At 40.9% G+C, this 18,073-nt stretch overlaps 1 protein-coding gene across 1 annotated transcript in view; it reads right to left on the minus strand.

Moving 5' to 3' along the window:
* LOC121286976 (alpha/beta hydrolase domain-containing protein 17B-like) overlaps positions 1-18,073 on the minus strand; it is a 70,057-nt gene that overhangs the window by 26,621 nt on the left and 25,363 nt on the right. Inside the window, exon 2 of the mRNA XM_041204352.1 lies at positions 10,466-10,660. Within this exon, the coding sequence (XP_041060286.1) occupies positions 10,466-10,660 (195 nt within the window). The remainder of the gene's footprint in view (positions 1-10,465; positions 10,661-18,073) is intronic.

Genomic DNA, 18,073 nt, shown 5'->3' on the forward strand with positions numbered 1-18,073 from the left:
TCTTGCATTGAATTTAAATGAAACATCCATTTCAGATGTTTGATGCTTCTAGTACTTCATTCAAGAATATTCAGCTTCAACCATGAGGTGAACAGAGTAGTCCAAAAAAATGCAAGTTTCAGGTTTAACATTTGCAGAAACTCTGGTTCAATGATAGCAATTTTTCTGGCAAATTACATAGTCAGGCATCCATCAGGATTAATTGCATATAATCCAAACATAATCGAATATAAAATATTTATTGCATGCTATACAGTCTAAAGAATCATTGCTATTTTGAGCATACTGGAAAAGATGGCTGTTTGACATGCTATTGTATAATACAAGGAAATCAATTATGACTTCCTAATACAAATAGCAAAACTGCAACTGCACATTTATAAACAGGAGGTAAGCTTCCCAAAGGCACTGCTAATAAACATGTCACTCAGGTTGCAATTCAACGACAGTCCTGGCTGACTTAGCTGGAATCAGCGTTAGCACTGTTCAAGAGTGCTGCAATTAGCTTCAGTGTGCAGTGGTTGGGCGGAGGGTGGGGGTTGGTAGTAAACCAACCTGCCGGAGTTGCTATCTGATGAAAAATGCATGTCAAACTCTCCCCCACCCAATCTAATAGACTGCTGCTATCTTCAGTGAATGGCCACTTGGATATGTTCAGAGAACAGCAGGCTCCATGGAGGGTCAGGGCCTTCAGGGGAGGAGAACTTGGGGGTGCAGACGCCACTTTTCTCAAGCAGAAAAGGATTCAGACTAACGCACAGCTATCCAGAACAAGCAACCATTTCACACTCCATTTACCCAGAGATCCTACCCTTTCATTAGTGACTACATTAAAAATGTGAATATTCAACATACAACCACAAATGAAAAAGGAATCTTATTTAAACAAAGAGGCTGAGCACTGCACAATCCATCACATTTCTATATCTCACTGCTTTGTGTTCAGTTTCACAAGCCATTTTCAAAAGCTATTGTCGCACCCTGAACAGCTTCTCAGCTATCAGACAATGTGGGTGGATTCATTTCTTCCTAGAAGCAGAAGCAAAGGTTTGCTGGGTAGGAACTATTTTTGTGGCAGCAGAAAAGGATATATAAATTTTAATTGAAACTTTCATTTTTCTCTTTTGAATTGTAATGTTATCTTTCCATTTTGCTAACAATGCTACTTTTACACAGACAATTGTACCTGCTATGCACTTGTACCTCACTACTACTAAATCATAAATTATCAGCTTCTATTACCATTGGCCAAGGATTGGCACAGGTGGAACTCCAGGGTCCATTCCACCAGGATCTCATTTTTGGGTTGGATAAGACTCTCAGCATTGACCTTTGCACACGTCATGCTCACTGAAATGACTGACATTTCACTCTCCCAACCCTGACTTGCACATCACTTCTCACACAATTACTTAATCCTGCGCTCAAATTGAGCAACAACTTGCATTTATATACCTCCATTTACATGGTAAAACATCCCAGAGGCATAAACGGACAAAATATGACACCATGTCAAATATTAGGAAAGTTGACCAAAAGCTTGGTCAAAGAGGTCGGTTTTAAAGAGCTTTTTAAAAGAGGAAAGAGAGGGGTAGTGAGTTTTAGGGAGACAATTGCCAGTGAGCCAAGGGAAATTTGGGATGCACAAGAGGCCATAATTGGAAGGGCACAGAGATCTCAGAGTGTTTAGAGATCAGGAGACTGTGTAACCATGGAGGGATTCAAACACAAGGATGAGAATTTTAAATTTGAAGTGACGCTGGGTCCGGAGCCAATGTAGGCTAGTGAGTACAGTGGTGACAGTTAAACGGGCCATGGTGTGAGTTAGGATAGCAGCAACAGTTTTGGATGAGCTGGAGTTTACAGTAGATGGAAGGTAGGAGGTTCATCAGGAAAACAATGACATAGTCAACTTGAGATAACAAAAGCACGAATGTAGGTTTTGACTGCAGATGGGCTGAGGCAGGGGCAGAGATGGATATTTGAGGTAAGAGTAGGCAGTATTAGTGTTGGAGAAAATATGAGATTGGAAGCTTAGCTGAGCACAAGCGCCAGCAATCACATTTTTCTAGTTGAGAAACTTAGACACTTATAATGGACCGCTCATTTAGAAGAGCATCTTACAACTGATAATGCATAGGTAAATGAGAGAAAATGGGAAGGGGGTGAAAGACGAAGAGTGGAATCAAGGAAACGGAATGAATGAAGTGTTACCAAAGCATTTGGAAGCAAAGGTAAAATTAAATTCAGATCATAGCAAATACACCATCAGCTTTAAAATGAAAATTTGCAAGGCCAACACACATGCTTAAGACTTGTTTTATTATCCAGGAACTAATATTATACAGAGGCCCTGATTTTAATGAGCTCCTCCCTTTTTGTTAGGCAATCCTTCAGGATGGAAGATTATTTGCTTCCACTCTGGTTTGAGGTCTTCCAAAACAGCTGAAACTTCCACTGCACGATCTGCCACATGCGGGGCAGATGCTGCTTGTAGGGTTAGGTAGAGGAGTTGTTTTGAGGTTTGTGCACTCTCTCCATGCCTCAATCTCACCTCTGCATATTCCCAAAGTCTCCCAATGTGTTTGCTGCCCTTCAAAATGGAGAAGGTTCATTTAGATCAGTCACAGGCCAGGGTCTCCCATGAGTCGATGAGGATGTTTGGCCTCTTTAGGGACATCCTCAAAGCATCCCTGAAGTGTTTCCGCTGCCCTCCTGGGAGTCTCCTGTGGTGACCAACTTCTGGGTAGAGCACTTGCTTTGAGAGTCCAGTGTTAGGCATATGAACCGCATGTTCTGCCCAGGGGAGCTGGTTTTGAGTGATTAGTGCCTTGATGCTGTGCATTTTGGCATGGGAGAGGACATTGCTGTTAGACCGCTTTTCTTGCCACCAGATTTGGAGATCTTGCGAAGGCACTGCTGGTGATACTTCTCCAATGCTTTGAGGTGCTTGCTATAAGTTGTCCCAGTCTCTGAAGCTTATAAAAAGAGCTAGAATGCTTGCATGGCCTGAAACAGGCAGTGATTCTGGCAAGTCCATGGACATGTATCAACACTTTCACTAGTGCCCTGCCCAAGCTCGATTCCACGCACTACTTGAACAACAGGCAGAAATGGAAAATCGCAAATCAGGATGAGCAGCCTTGCTCAGATCTTGGGGCCTGAACCAGCTTGTGCCTGGTGTCTGTTCAAGTGTGGTTAGCATCGAGACACACCAGGAAGGCAGCGGGACCTGAAGGGGGAAAATTGTTCCCCTTATTTCAACCGGTTCACCACCAGTGGGGCTTAACATCGTGACCTAATGTTGCCCTCGTCAAAATCCACACACAGACACTTTCTAGTATGCTACTGGAAGCAATATAGATGGGAACCCTGCCAGATTTTTGTCTTGCCTATCCAGGCATGCTGAATGCAATTATGTCTACAGTCTCTGTTGGCGCAAGCCAATTTAGCACTAAATGTGCAGCCTACCTGGTCTACATAGCGTAAAGGCACTCCTCCTGGTGCTATACTAAAATGAAACAAAAATAAGGGAAACACTTTTTTCCAACTTCTTTGTCTTCTAGTTTCACTTACCTCTCTACCTCTTTCCTTAGCCCTCCCTTCACAACCCCCGCCAACCTCTCAAAAGGTGAAAGGCCTCATTTTTAATTTGATGCTACAACTAACATAATAAAACAAGGGACACAGGCATGATATTGCCTGATATACTCAGCTGCCCAAAGCTGTGTCACTTCTTTGTTTCAAGAGTTAAGATGCAGTCGCATACAACTGATATAGGAAAGGTGGAGATACAACAGTTTTCACCATCTTAAATGTCTACTCTCACCTGAAAACCACACAGATAGTAACTGACTTCATGGGCATGGTAAGGCATTTTGTCAGGTTGTATACCCTTGCCCTAACCTTCCATGCCCCCTCCCTCTACTGCTTCCTCACTCCCTGGTCAAAGTAATCCACGTGAGCTACATTATACAATATCTATTACAGCATCCTATTTGCACAGATTTGCTTGCAAATGAACTATTGCCTCACTGCACACTCTTTCATTTGAGGGATTCCTGCAAAGTGAGATGCAAATGTCATAAAAGTGAAAGGGGACACTGTTGTCTAGCAGTGACTTAGTTGCATTTAAAGTGCTTGGAGACATTTAAAATGCCAGATTACACAATATGAATAGGCTTCACAGAGGCTCTTGTCAGGAGAGAATTGACCAACTGCTGTTCCCTAGGGCCACAGGCTAATTTAATAAATTCGTAACCTTTCACTAGATAATTAGTCACAGGTAAGGATATTGTGAACAGAGAGTTGATAGGCGTGCCTTTGAAATTTGACTACATCACTCATGCTGACTATAATTTGGTAATTATTTTCCACTTGAAGAGCAGACAGCTAGTATGTGTCTAGCTGATTGAGTAATTCTTTTATATAGCAAGGAGTCACTTTGAACTCCACACAGCTGCACAGGCTTTATCCCACTAGAATCAATGAGCAGGGAAAGGGAAAAGCACCTTGCTGCAGCCAGCAAGCGTTTTGCCAGTAAGCAACATTTGCATTTCATAAAGTAGAACGAAGATGTATTTATGTTTTCCTTACACCATCAATGCCAGAAAACAAAGACAAGATGGTCTCTTTCTATAAATGTGTATCACCATAACAAAAAAAGATGACAGGGCTGGGTAATGAAAGGAATTAGGGTATTTTTCTTCAACTCTCACTTTCATGATTTAAGTCCCAATGAGATTCAGGTATCTTCTGTCTGATAGATATGGAAATTTCAGGACAACCTGAGAATTGCCATATCAGCTCCTTTCTACACCTACCATACTCTAAATGCCTGATTTGGCTTATTAATATCATCAGATGATAATGTATAGTAAACTGTATTGTGATCCTCAAGAGATCAGAGTTCAGGGACCAGTCCCCTTCAAGTTTCCAGGTCATCTCAAAGGGAGACAAAGCAGTTGATGAAACATCCTTTCACACATTACTTTCTTGTGTCAATTTGTCAGTAACTATGAAGTGTCTACATGTCAGACTGTTCCACGTTCTCATCTATAGTTCCAAGAATACAGAAAGAGGAGTTGCATTTAAATAGCATCTATAACATAATACCATGTCTCAAGGTGCTTTGCATACAAAATTATACACCTAGACACAGAAGCAGTTTTTGGATGAGTGATCAAAAGCCTGGGCAGAGGTAGGCTTTAAGATGTATTTAAGAGAGAAGTGTAGAAGGTGGAAGACGTTTAGGGAGGTAATTCCAGAGCCTAGGGTTCAGGACAGTTGGAAGGAATCTCTCCAATAATGAAGCCATTAAAAAATCAGGGATGAACAAAAAGCCAGAAACAGAGCAGCGCAGAGATCTCAGTGGGTTGTAAAAGGTTACAGAGATAGGAAGGGCCAAGGCCATGGAGGGATTTGGAAACCAGGGTGAGAATTTAAAATTGAGAAGTTGCTGGACCCGGAGCCAATGTAGGTCAGCAAGCATAGGGAGGAAAAAATTAGGGAACAGATACGAACCCAACCTTTAAAAATAATTTTTATTTCTCTGACGAATAATATCAATAATAGAAAAATCAAAAATTGTTCACACTGTGATATTGGAATGGAATGTTAAGCAAGAGTGTGCTCAATTCTGGGCCATAACTGAAGGGGTAGCTATTAATCTGCAAGGATGAAACTTGACCTCACTGGAGACTGGAAAGGAATAAATGAAACCATTAAAAATGACACCGCTAACATCATAACTGAGTCATCATATTATGCAACACTAGTAACAGTGCCCCTAGTAGCTGGATGGAAAATGGGACTTGTAATCTTTTTGATATCAGATATCTGGAATGGGGAGGTCAGTGGAACAGTGAGATCTTAGCAACAGCATCTAGTACAAAGATGTCATATTTAGAATTGGAAAAGGTTCTCAAAATTGTTTAAAAATAAACACTTTCAAACAAGTTATTTTTATTTAACCGACAAATAGAGTTCAGCACCAACAGGTGGGAGGGGAAGGCACAGCTCTGCCAAGGCCCATGCCTGCTCTTGTAGTTTTACCTTTGTTGCAAGGGGACTTGCTACAGAAACACCTCAGGGGAAAGTTTCTTCTCTGCATTAGGTATGGCAAAATGATCACATTGATAAGAAACACGTTTATAATTTAGCAGCAGCTAGTGCACAGTAAGTCTTCCAGTAACTGCTTGCAATCAGAAAAAGTAGCTTAATTTTGGGTTCAGCTGATAAAGCTCTTTCCACGGTAGTTAAGATAAGGCCTAACAGTGTTTCCTTTTCCAACTCTTGCGTGTGTTGACCAGCTGTTAGCTTACACTGTGTCTTTATGCTGATCAAAGTACAGAAAGCAATAGGTATAGTCAGAGACGCCCTGTCACCCTTTCAGTTTTATGATATTTACAAATTGAATGTTCAACTAAATAGTCACAGCATAATGACACTATGCCCTTTCATAGGAAGATTACAGAGTGACAGGTGAACAACAGAAACCAAATAATTAAACAACTGGAGTTAGTTTGTAAAAAAAAGTAAAAACTACCACCACTTTAATTAGAGGTCTCCAAATTCACTTGCCCTTTGAGATGGGGCAACACTGTTCAAATGCAGATCAACACCTTTGTGCTTTGTTAGAACTGCTGGATTGTTATGGTGCTAGCTGATGCTACTACTGGACAAGCCTGATCCCAGGGTGGAGCCTAGCATGATAGATCCTAACTTATATATTTTTTTGGTTTAGATATGTGGAGAGCGGTTACTGAATAGTCACAGGGGTCAACTGATGAACTTTAACAAAAGAATAAAACATTTATTAAACAGGACAAGATGAACTAAATTGCAATACTCCTTCACCCGGAACTATAGCTTTACAGATATATACAGATTTGTAAGTGTAACACAAGTTACAAAAGCTATCCTATACTTTGTTTAAAGTATATAATCTATTCAAACCAATAGATGACCTGAGGTCAAGCACACCACATTTTGAAACCAAGTGACAGATGCCACCCCAAACAGGTGCTATGGATCTCTCCTCAACTCTCCCCAGACACTTGTTACACCATGAGCCAACTGGTGAAAGATGGAGTTCAGTGAGACAAGGGTTTCCAATCTCAACTCCAAGAACTCACTTTGGAACCTTCTTCCAAACTGACGCCTTTCACAAGGGTCTCCCTCCAGCATTTCAAACTCTAATTCTGATGCTCCTTTCCCTTGGATCTACCATGTGCATTTAAGCTGTCTTCAACACACTCACTCTCGCTGACTCAGCCGTCAAAAGTACACCATTGCTACACATGGGCATAGTAAAGAATTACAGACCTGCAGCTGTCTGTTTGGACCTTCTGGCTTCTCTCATACCTATATTGCTTTAAATTTGCACCCTGCAGCTTTCATCTCTTTAAGCTTGAAGCCTTCCTCTCTGCTCCTTACTTTCACTTCTACAGAATAGAACCTCTTCCGGATTCCTATCCTTTGACTAGACTGTCTTCTTTCCTGTTCCACTCCCCTAGATTTGGGACTTTATTCTTTAGTTTCTGGAACCTGCTTCTGCTCGCAACTGCTCCCAACTCAACTCAAACTGCTTTTATTTAGTGTTGCGTGTGTGTGTGTGTGTGTGTGTGTGTGTGTGTGTGTGTGTGTGTATATATATATATATACGCATGGGTTGGGGCCTCCCTCTCTGGGCCCCTGTTGCTAGGCAACAGGAGTTTATTCTAAAACAAAAACAAAAATACCTGGAAAAACTCAGCAGGTCTGGCAGCATCTGCGGAGAGGAACACAGTTAACGTTTTGAGTCCGTATGACCCTTCAACAGAACTAAGTAAAAATAGAAAAGAGGTGAAATATAAGCTGGTTTAAGGGGGGGTGGGACAGGTAGAGCTGGATAGAGGGCCAGTGATGGCTGGAGATAGCCAAAAGATGTCACAGACAAAAAGACAAAGAGGTGTTGAAGGTGGTGATATTATCTAAGGAATGTGCTAATTAAGGGTAGAAAGCAGGATGAGCAAGGTACAGATAGCCCTAGTGGGGTGGGGGTGGGGGGGGAGGGGGGGGGAAGGGATCGAAATAGGCTAAAAGGTAGAGATAAAACAATGGATGGAAATACATTTAAAAATAATGGAAATAGGTGGGAAAAGAAAAATCTATATAGATTATTGGAAAAAAAGGGGGGGGGGGGGGGGTCGGAAAGGGGGTGGGGATGGAGGAGAGAGTTCATGATCTAAAATTGTTGAACTCCGTATTCAGTCTGGAAGGCTGTAAAATGCCAAGTTGGAAGATGAGGTGCTGTTCCTCCAGTTTGCGTTGAGCTTCAAAGTCACTGTCTTAGGTCCCCACTCCAAACTCCCTACCCAAGCTACAGATCCCATTCCCCTCCCTGGCAACCGTCTGAGACCAAGTCAGATTGTTCGCCATCTTAGTACCATATTTACCCCAAGATGAGATCCCGACCACATATCTAGATCATCACTAAGACTACCTATTTCCACCTCAGTAACAACACCCACATTCGCCCCTGCTTCAGCTCATCTGCTGCTGAACCCTCATTCGTGCGTTTGTTTAGACTCAACTAATCCAATACTCAGCCAAATATCTGCTGCCTGTGTCCTTACTTACACCAAGTTCCATTCACCTATCACCGCATTGACTGCCGGTCAAGCCAAGCAACGCCTTGATTTTAAAATTCTCATCCTTGTTTACAAAACCCCAATGGCCATGTCCCATCTTAATTCTGTAACTCTTTCAGCCCCACAAACCTCCAAGATTTCTGTGCTCATCTGATTCTGATCTCTTAAACATCTCTAATTTTATTTGCTCCACCATTGGTGGTTGCCCAGACTCCCACACACTGGAATTTCCTCCCTAAACTTCCCCAGCTCCCTAACTTGATCTCCTTTTTTAGTACACTCCTTAAAACCCATCTTTTTGATGGATTCGGTTTTCAGTCATCTGAACTAATATCACCTTATGTAGCTCTGTGTAATATTTTGCTTTATTCTCCTGTGAAATGCCTTGGGCTGTTATATTTATATAGCACTTCTAACATCATAAACTTTGTTGTTGTACTGCCAACCTGGTGCTGCACTTGCATGAATATCAGCAAACACACCAGAAACTGACAACAGGGTAAGTGAAAGACTTAATCATCTCTTTCAGCATTTCTAAAATATCACAAGTCATTACAAATGGAGACACGGAAAGGGCAATTAAGGCTAACTTTCCATCAATTCCAACTTTTAAAGCAAGGTCGAGACTACTTTTTTGTCTTCAGTCAGTGTGTGGGGAATATCCATTGAGTTAATAATGAAAGCTATATTATACACAGGCTTAAAGTAGAAGACAGAAAAGTTTCCTCCTGACAGAGCTGCAAGGTTAGCACCCAGCAGCAACAGAAAGTTTCTACAAGTAAAATACCTGAGCCAGTTTAGCTTTGACTAACTTAGCTAGAGAAGTGAACCTACATTTATGGAATTATTAAGTTGCTTGTTCATAATCAAGGAGTGTAGAGATTTGAATGTTATCACTGTGAAAACTATATACTATTTGTGTATGTATCTTAAGTAAAATAAACCAGTTGTCAGTTTGAAACTGTGCCTGAGCACTTTTCAATACATTTTCCGTCATGAGAGGGGAATCCAAATGGTGGTATTTGCAGTATATCAATAGCTAGTGTATGGTCTAAAGGTTTTTGCTACAATCCTGGTAAAAGGAGACTGTGAATTAAAGGATGTCGAGTGTGCCCAATGATGCTCAACATGACAAAATAGGTAGTGCAAAATCCCAAAACTGTGATAACAGCACTTTTATCTGAATAAGTAAGTCACGTGTTCAACCCCCTTTGCAGATTTGAGTACATAATCTGGACAAGCTCTTCAATGTAACACAAAATTGCCATCTTTTGAATGAAATGCTGAGACATTAGGCTCCGTGTGCCTATTCAGTGGATATTAAAGATTCCACGATCCTCCTCAAAAGAAGAGTAGGGAGCCAGCTCAGCATTCGGGACAACGTTTCTCAACAAACTCCTTCAGAAACAGTTGCAAATTGGTTTACTTTGTTTGTCCATGGAACAGCATTGTCTATGCTTCATGAGGTAATTCTCTAACTGAAAAGATTTTTGGGACATCCTGAAGATCATCAGATGACCAGAAAGGCCAACCTGAAATGTTGACTGTTACTGTCCCCGCTGCTGCCTGACCTGACTAATTTAAGCATTTTCCGTTTTTATTTCAGATTTCCAATATATGCAGTATTTTGCTTTTGTACAGGTATTTCACCATCATCACTGTGGGATTATGCAATTGGATTGTACTTCATGTCTTCTACATTGTACTTACTAAATAAGCCAACATCATAATGAACGTCAATTTACAAAGCAATTAACAAAATGTGCCAACTACAGTAAGGTGAAAAAATTTGACCTATGTAATGAGCTCAGTAAAATGCCTGATAAACATACCTGGTCCTCAATGCCTGCCATGCAGCGTCAATGTCAGCATACAGGTTCTTCTCTGAAGGTTTTCCATTGCTGACTCCATACCCTGAGTAGTCATAGGAGAAGATGTTACAGTTGATTCTGGTGCCTAGACCAATGTAGAAGCTGCTCATCTGACCCAAATCTACTGCATTCCCATGGGAGAAGAGAAGAGTGAACCTGGAAACAAAGAAAATACATTTACAAACAGATAAAGTAATTTTATCAATGCTATCATTGAGGCAAGAAATCAAAAAAAAAAATGACACTACAATGAAGTGGACCTGTGGAATAAATAAGATTCCTTTCAGCACCAGAAAGCATTTTTATTTAAATAGCGAGAGGGATTCTAGAAACAGAGTTTTGACATGACAGAATTGTACCAATGCATTAAGGACCATAAACAGGTAGTTTAGAATATTTTACACCACTGGGTAAGGTTGTCAATCCTTCAGGAACTGAACATTAATCTCCAGAAGAATACTGCTGGAAGCAACACAGGAGAAAAATCATTGATGCATTAAAAAAATATTATTTATAGAAGTGTTGAAGTTAGACAAGAAAAGGCTGTTTGACTGCAGGTTAAGAATAATCCAATTGGGTACTGCAGAGTATTTTCATTTTCCAATTGATGTGGGAAGGCTTTGCACCAAGAGAATGGACTGTTTGGGGGAACCACTGAAGAGTACATGAGGGTGTGGCAGTTGGAGCAGGACATCTTGTAATGAAACTTGGGTCAATTACCAGGGGGCACAGTTTTAAGATGATTGTTAGAAGAATTAGAGGGGACATGAGGAAAAGCTTTTTCACCCAGAGGTTGGTGGGCGTGTGGAATTCACTGCCTAAGTTGGTGGTTGAGGCCAAAACGCTCATTTAAAAATTAACTGGAGCTGCATCTGAAGTGCTGTAACCTACAAGGCTACAGGCCAGGTGTTGGAAAGTGGGACTGAAATAATCGGCTAGTTTCTTCTTTCTCTTTTTGGCTAGCGCAGACACAGTGGGCTGAATGGCCTCTTTCGGCACCGTAACTTTTCTATGGTTCTATAGAATACACTCAACTATATATTAGGGTCTGCACCAACATGTCTATAATAACAGTATGTGCAGTCTGAGTGCTGTACTACAGAGCTCATCTATTAGGCTTAAAATCCACATAACTCAAAGAAAATCCACCCAATTAACGAAATTCCATTTTGTCGCTACCAGATTTAATCACTTATTTATAGAAGGCAGTAAAGCATTCAAATCAACAGCTGAGCAGTGATTGTGTGAATGCAATATTAACCTATTTTTTCCCAATAACGTACAAGGGAGTAGAAATTTACACTGTGCTACTCTGAAGAATCCAGCACTTTAATTCCAAAGCTACATAGGGTATAGAGCATAATAACAAGGTCTTTGAAACTAGTTTAGTCTCAATCTTCAAGTAATAGTGAAGTTTACAGATACTGGTGCCATATCATAACTGAAGTTAATTTGCCATTCGTGGAGCCACTACAAATGCCAGCAGCCAAATGGGCCACAACTGTCTATTCCAATTCTTTACATTCCCATGTTTAAATGAACAACTGAGGTGCAGTTTTAAAGTTTCAGTCTTTGAGTCAGTGTTATAGACAGATTAAAACAGCACTTACATCAGGTGCATGAATAAGTCACCTGAAATCAAAGAGCAAATTCCGAAAAATCCAGTTGCAAATTTGCTTGACTTGGATATGTTTAGATTCAGAGTTGATCTCTAAAACTTGACAGGCAAGAAACAGACAATGAGTAGAAAATTAAGTGCCAGAATGAACTTGCAGATATATGCAGTAAGAATGCACAAGTTACAACACCAACAACTTGCATTTATATAGCCCTGTTGACATGGTTTAAATCTATCCAAGGTGCTCCACAGGAGCTTTACCAAAGTCTGACACCAAACCATGTAAAGTAGTATCAGGACAGGTGACCAAAACTTGGTCAAAGGGATCAGAAGTGGTGCAATGGTTTTAAGGAACATGTTAAAGTAACAAAAAGACAGTGAGGAGGATTAGGGAGGGAATTCCAGAGGAAAAGGGCCTGGGCAGTTGAAGGCATGGCTGTTAATGGTGGAGCATTTGAAATTGGGGATGCTCCAGAGGCTAAATCAGAGCAACACAGAGGTCTCAGAAGGTTATTGGGCTGGAGGATTTTAAAGGGATAGAGAAGGGCCATGGAGGAATTTGATAAAAGTAAGAATTTTAACATCAAGACACCAGCGAAAAAGAAGCCAACGTAGGTCAATAAGCACAGGGGTAACTTATGAATGGGACTTTGTGCAAGTCAGGGATATGGGCAGCAGGATTTTGGATACTAACATATGAACAAGCAGGAGTAAGCCATTCGGCCCCTCCAGCCTGCTCCACCATTTAATAAGCTGATCTTATTTATAGTAACCTCAAATCTGCAACCTGCCAGCCCCAATAACCTATCACCCCCTTGATTACCAAGAATCTATCCACCTCTGCCTTAAAAACAGTCAAAGACTCTGCTTCCACCGCCTTTTCAGGAAGTGAGTTTCAAAGACTCATGACCCTCTGAGTGAAAAAAATTTCACCTCATCTGTTTTAAAAGGACAACCCATTGCTTTTAAACTGTGACCCCTAGCTCTAGATTCCCTGACAAGAGAAAACATCCTCTCCACATCCACCCTGAAAAGACCCCTCAGGATCTCATATCAAGTCGCTTCTTACTCTTCTAAACTCCAGCAGATACAAGCCGAGCCTGTCCAACCATTCCACATAAGACAACCCCCCACCCATTCCAGGTATTAGTCTGGTAAACCATCTCTGAACTGCTTCCAATGCATTTACATTCTTCCTTAAAAAAGGTAACCAACACTGTACACAGCACTCCAGATGTGGTCTCACTCATGCTCTGTATAACTGAAGGATAACCTCCTTACTACTGTATTCAATTACCCTCATAATAAATGATAACATTCCATTAGCTTTCCTAATTAATTGCCGTACCTACATACTAGCCTTTGTGACTCATGCACTAAGACACTCAGATCCCTCTGCATTTCAGAGCTCTGCAACCTCTCATCACTTAGATAAGCTTCTTTTATTTTCTGCCAAAATGGGCAATTTCACATTTTTCCACATTATACTCCATTTACCAGATCTTTGCCCACTCACATAACCTATCTGTATCTTTTTGTAGCCTCATGTCCTCTTCACAACTTACTTTCCTGCCTATCTTTGTGTCCTCAGCAAATTTGGCAACCATCCCTTCATCCAAGTCATTTATATAAATTGTGAACAGTTGAGGTCCCAGCACTGATCCCTGTGGCACGCCACTTGTTACATCTTGCCAACCTGAAAAAGACCCACTTATGCCTGCTGTTTCCTGTTAGCTAGCCAAGCTTCTATCCGTGCCAATACGTTACCTCCTATGCCATGAGCTTTTATTTTCCACAATAACCTTTGATGTGGCACTTTATCAAATACCTTCTGGAAATTTAAGAAGTGTACCCACTGGTTCCCCTTTATCCACAGCACATGTTACTCCCTCAAAGAACGCCAATAAGTTGGTTAAACATGATTTCCCTTCTGCAAAACCATGTTGACTTTGCTTGATTACCTTGAAGTGTCCAAGTGCCCTAGTATAGCTTCTTTAATAATAGCTTCTAACATTTTCCCCATGACAGATTAAGCTAACTGGCCTGTAGTTTCCTGCTGTCTCCCTCCTTTTTTGAATAATGGAGTTACATTTGCTATCTTCCAATCTAATGGAACCTTCCCCGAATCTAGGCAGTTTCAGAAAATTTAAACCATTAGCCACTTCTTTTAAGACTCTAGGATGAAATCCATCAGGACCCGGGCACTCGTCAGCCCGCAGCTCCAACAATTTACTCAGTACCATTTCTGTGATGATTGTAATTTTCCTGAGTTGCCCCTCCCTTCCATTCCCTGATTCATAGCTGCTTCTGGGATGTTACTTGTATCCTCTATAGTGAAGACTGATGCAAAATACCTGTTCAATTCATCAACCATTTCCTTGTTTTCCAATATCAATTCTCCAGACTCACTTTCTACAGGACCAATGCTCACTTTGTTAACTCGTTTCTTTTTTAGAATATTTATAGAAGCTCTTACTGTTTTTATATTTCTGGCTAGCTTTCTCTCATACTCTAATTTTTCCCTCCCTATTAATTTTTTTATTCATTCTTTGCCATTCTTTATGTTCTGTCCAATCTTCTGACCTTCCAACTATCTTTGTACAATTACATGCTTTTTCTTTAAGTTTGATACGACCTTTAACCTTTCTAGTTAACCACAGATGGTGCATCTGTCCCTTGCAGGGTGCATGGTGCAAGGCTGGCCCGGGGAGCTTTGGAACAGTCAAGTCTAGGGACAAAGGCATTGACGAGGGTTTCAGCAGTCGAGCTGATTCAGGGGCGGAGACAGGCAAATTTACAGAGGTGGATGTAAGCAGTGTCTGTGATGGGAGAGGATATGGAGCCATTAAAAGAAATTGTCTAGACTCTCCATGGGAAATTTCTTCAAAGGGTTGGAATTCTTTGGAATTCTCTACACCAGGGGAGCTGTGAATGTACCATCGCTGAATATATTTAAAGCTGAGATAGACAGATTTTTGGTCTGAAGGAATTAAGGGGTATGGGAAGCAGGCAGGGAAGGAGAGTTGAAGCCAAAAATCAGCCACGATCATACTGAATGGCAGCAAAAACTTGCGAAACCGCATGGTCTACTCCTACTCCTAGTTCTTATGTTATGTTTATGTTCTTTCCGCCTTTAAGACAGTCCTCAAAATATACCTCTTTGAGCAATTGGCAAATAACATTCATGCCACACAAATGCCAGGCAATGACCACCGCCAAGAAAAGAGAATCTATATATCTCCCCTTGATATTCAATGGTATTACCATCACCAAATCCACCACTATCATCATCCTGGGGGTACCATCGCCCAGAAACTGAACCAGCCATATAATATAAATACTGTGGTTAAAAGAGCAATTCAGAGGCTGAGAATTCTGGAGAGAATAACTTACCTTCTGACTCCCCAAAGGCTAGCCACCATCTACAAGGCACAAGTGTGATGGAATACTCTCCACTTGCCAGGTTGAATGCAGCTCCAAGAACACTCAAACAGCTTGACATTATCCAGGACAAAGCAGCCCACTTGATAAGCAACCCATCCATCATCTTCAACATTCACTTCCCATAGTTACCCTCGCATAGAATTTGAGACCGACAAGGTGATTCCACTGTAGTGGAGGAACAGAGCCTTACTGAAGGCATTCAAAACAGAGTTGAAGAAAGAATGGCAAGGATTTGGGAGGAGATGACATATTCAAGGACAGGAGAAGAAATTGAGGCTGGACATGGGCAATAGTTTGCAAGGACAGAGGGAATCAAGGCTATGTTTTTTGAAGAAAAACATGGCAATGGCAGATTTAAAAGGGTGAGCAATAGTACCCCAGGACATGGATTGGTTAGCAATATCAGTTAACATGCAGAGGATGGAGGTTAAGAATGGAGGCTGAGTTTTTTTGTTTCCTGTTCTACAGCAGGTTACTGATATGGCACAGTGAATAATCATGTACCGGAATGCATCTGGGCTTTAGTACTTCAGGAGAATATAAACAGACAAATGCTGCCAAACTGAGCTGTGTTTCACTCAGTGATATTGTCACATTTTGTGTACGATGCTGAACTCAGAATGCCACACTTTTGTTAAGATGGGTTAATTGTATTCAAATATTTCATTAATTATTTTAATTAAGTCAATGTAATATGATCAGAGAGTTGGCTGACAGTCCTAAGCATGTACACAGGGTGAAAAAAATTCACCCTATAAATACATTTGAATTCATTGAGTTCACAAAGGCACAAAACTCAAACGGAATGCAGAATTATCTTGTAAAAGAAAGATTAATGTAACATGGAGTGAAAAGACAGCATTTATTGTGAATGCCAATGCACCAGGGGCTTGTTTACCATCTTCCCAGATTGTCCTCATGTGTCCCTGGTTAAAAAGGCTAATTTCCCCAAAACACCTGTGAGCAACCTGGGGGAAAAAAAAAACCATTGGAGCATTTTCTTCTCCCATTGCACCCCAACTGGAGTCACAACAAGCAGCAGGGCTGCAACAATCCTGGGATGTAAAGCCTCCCTGCTACACACACATTCTAACTAGCAAACATGATAACTGGATAAAAGCAAAATACTGCAGATGCTGGAAATCTGAAACAAAAACAAAAATAGCTGGGAAAGCTCAGCAGGTCTGACAGCATCTGCGGAGAGGAACACAGTTAACGTTGAGTCCGAATGACTCTTCATCAGAATGATAACTGGAGCAGTTCCTGGAGCCCAGAGGATTGAGAGTATTGCAGCCACGATCATTAACCTATTTCCGAGACTGCTCAAATGTCTGACAATTAATGGCAGCAACTGGGACAGAGTGATTGAAAGGAGGTCATATGGTGAAACAGCCTGGAATTTTGTCATTTGAGATGTGGACACCCTATGGTGCACAATAGTAAAGCCAGAATGAAAAATAAATTGCACTGGTAAAATTTGTGTGTTGATTTTCAGGTTATTCTTTGTGGCTCTCTCAATTTCTCAATGATTTAATTCAACACCAAGTTCAGAGAGCGAAAGCCCCAACTATAAAAGGCACTCATTAGAACAGCTGTTAGCATAGTTCCAACCAATAATACAGGTGCTAGAGGGGGGTTTGCTATACCGGACTATCTTAATTCTTGCATTTCCAAAATTACCATTTAATATAGTCTGCCTGCATGTTGTACTTTCAGTATACCGTAACAAAATTCATAATACTCTCGCACCTAAATTCAAAATCTAAGAGTGAGAAGCTCGGCATTTTAAACCCCCCCTCCCTCCATGGTTCTTACAGCAAAATCCTTTAATTTTTTTTGATAACCCTAATACGGACACTCCTTCACTCAAAGGACTGGCCACCACAACACGGAAAGGAAGCTACAGAATAGGAAAATCAGTCAATTAGATTATTCTAAGCTAACTTCTGACTGATCACACATCAAAACAGTACTTTCACACTAGGCACGTGAACTGGTTTGTAATCAACTTTAGTCTTCAGGCAGTTAGAACAAACAGAGCACTTCTGGAATCTTTGACAGTTGCTGTGCATATTAAAAAGCTTAGCTGTTCTCAAAACAGATAACGTGGCACCAATGAGACTTCAAGCTCACAGTGTTAATTTTGAGATGTTGAGGTATTTCTGATGCAATTAATTTAAACACATAGGGAATCAACAATACCACAGGGAACAGGCCTTGCCCCAAAACCTTGGGTCAGGTGTAGGTTGCCTCACTTTTTACCCCACACAAAAAAAAAACAAAGCAAACTGATTTAAGAAAGCAATTGAGCAAAGCTTCATTTTAAAGCACAATGGCTGTATCTAAATTCTCATCTGAAATATATATTAAGAACCAATAGTGCAATCCCAGCATTGAGCAGCAGGAGCATTGCTCTTTACTGTTGCAGGCCCTATACTACTGTGAAGAGACATGCTCAAGATCAGGGTCCTTCATTTAACACTTCTGTGGTCACCTAATAATGTCTG

The sequence above is a fragment of the Carcharodon carcharias genome, chromosome 14 (genome assembly GCF_017639515.1).
Source record: "Carcharodon carcharias isolate sCarCar2 chromosome 14, sCarCar2.pri, whole genome shotgun sequence".
NCBI lineage: Eukaryota > Metazoa > Chordata > Chondrichthyes > Lamniformes > Lamnidae > Carcharodon > Carcharodon carcharias.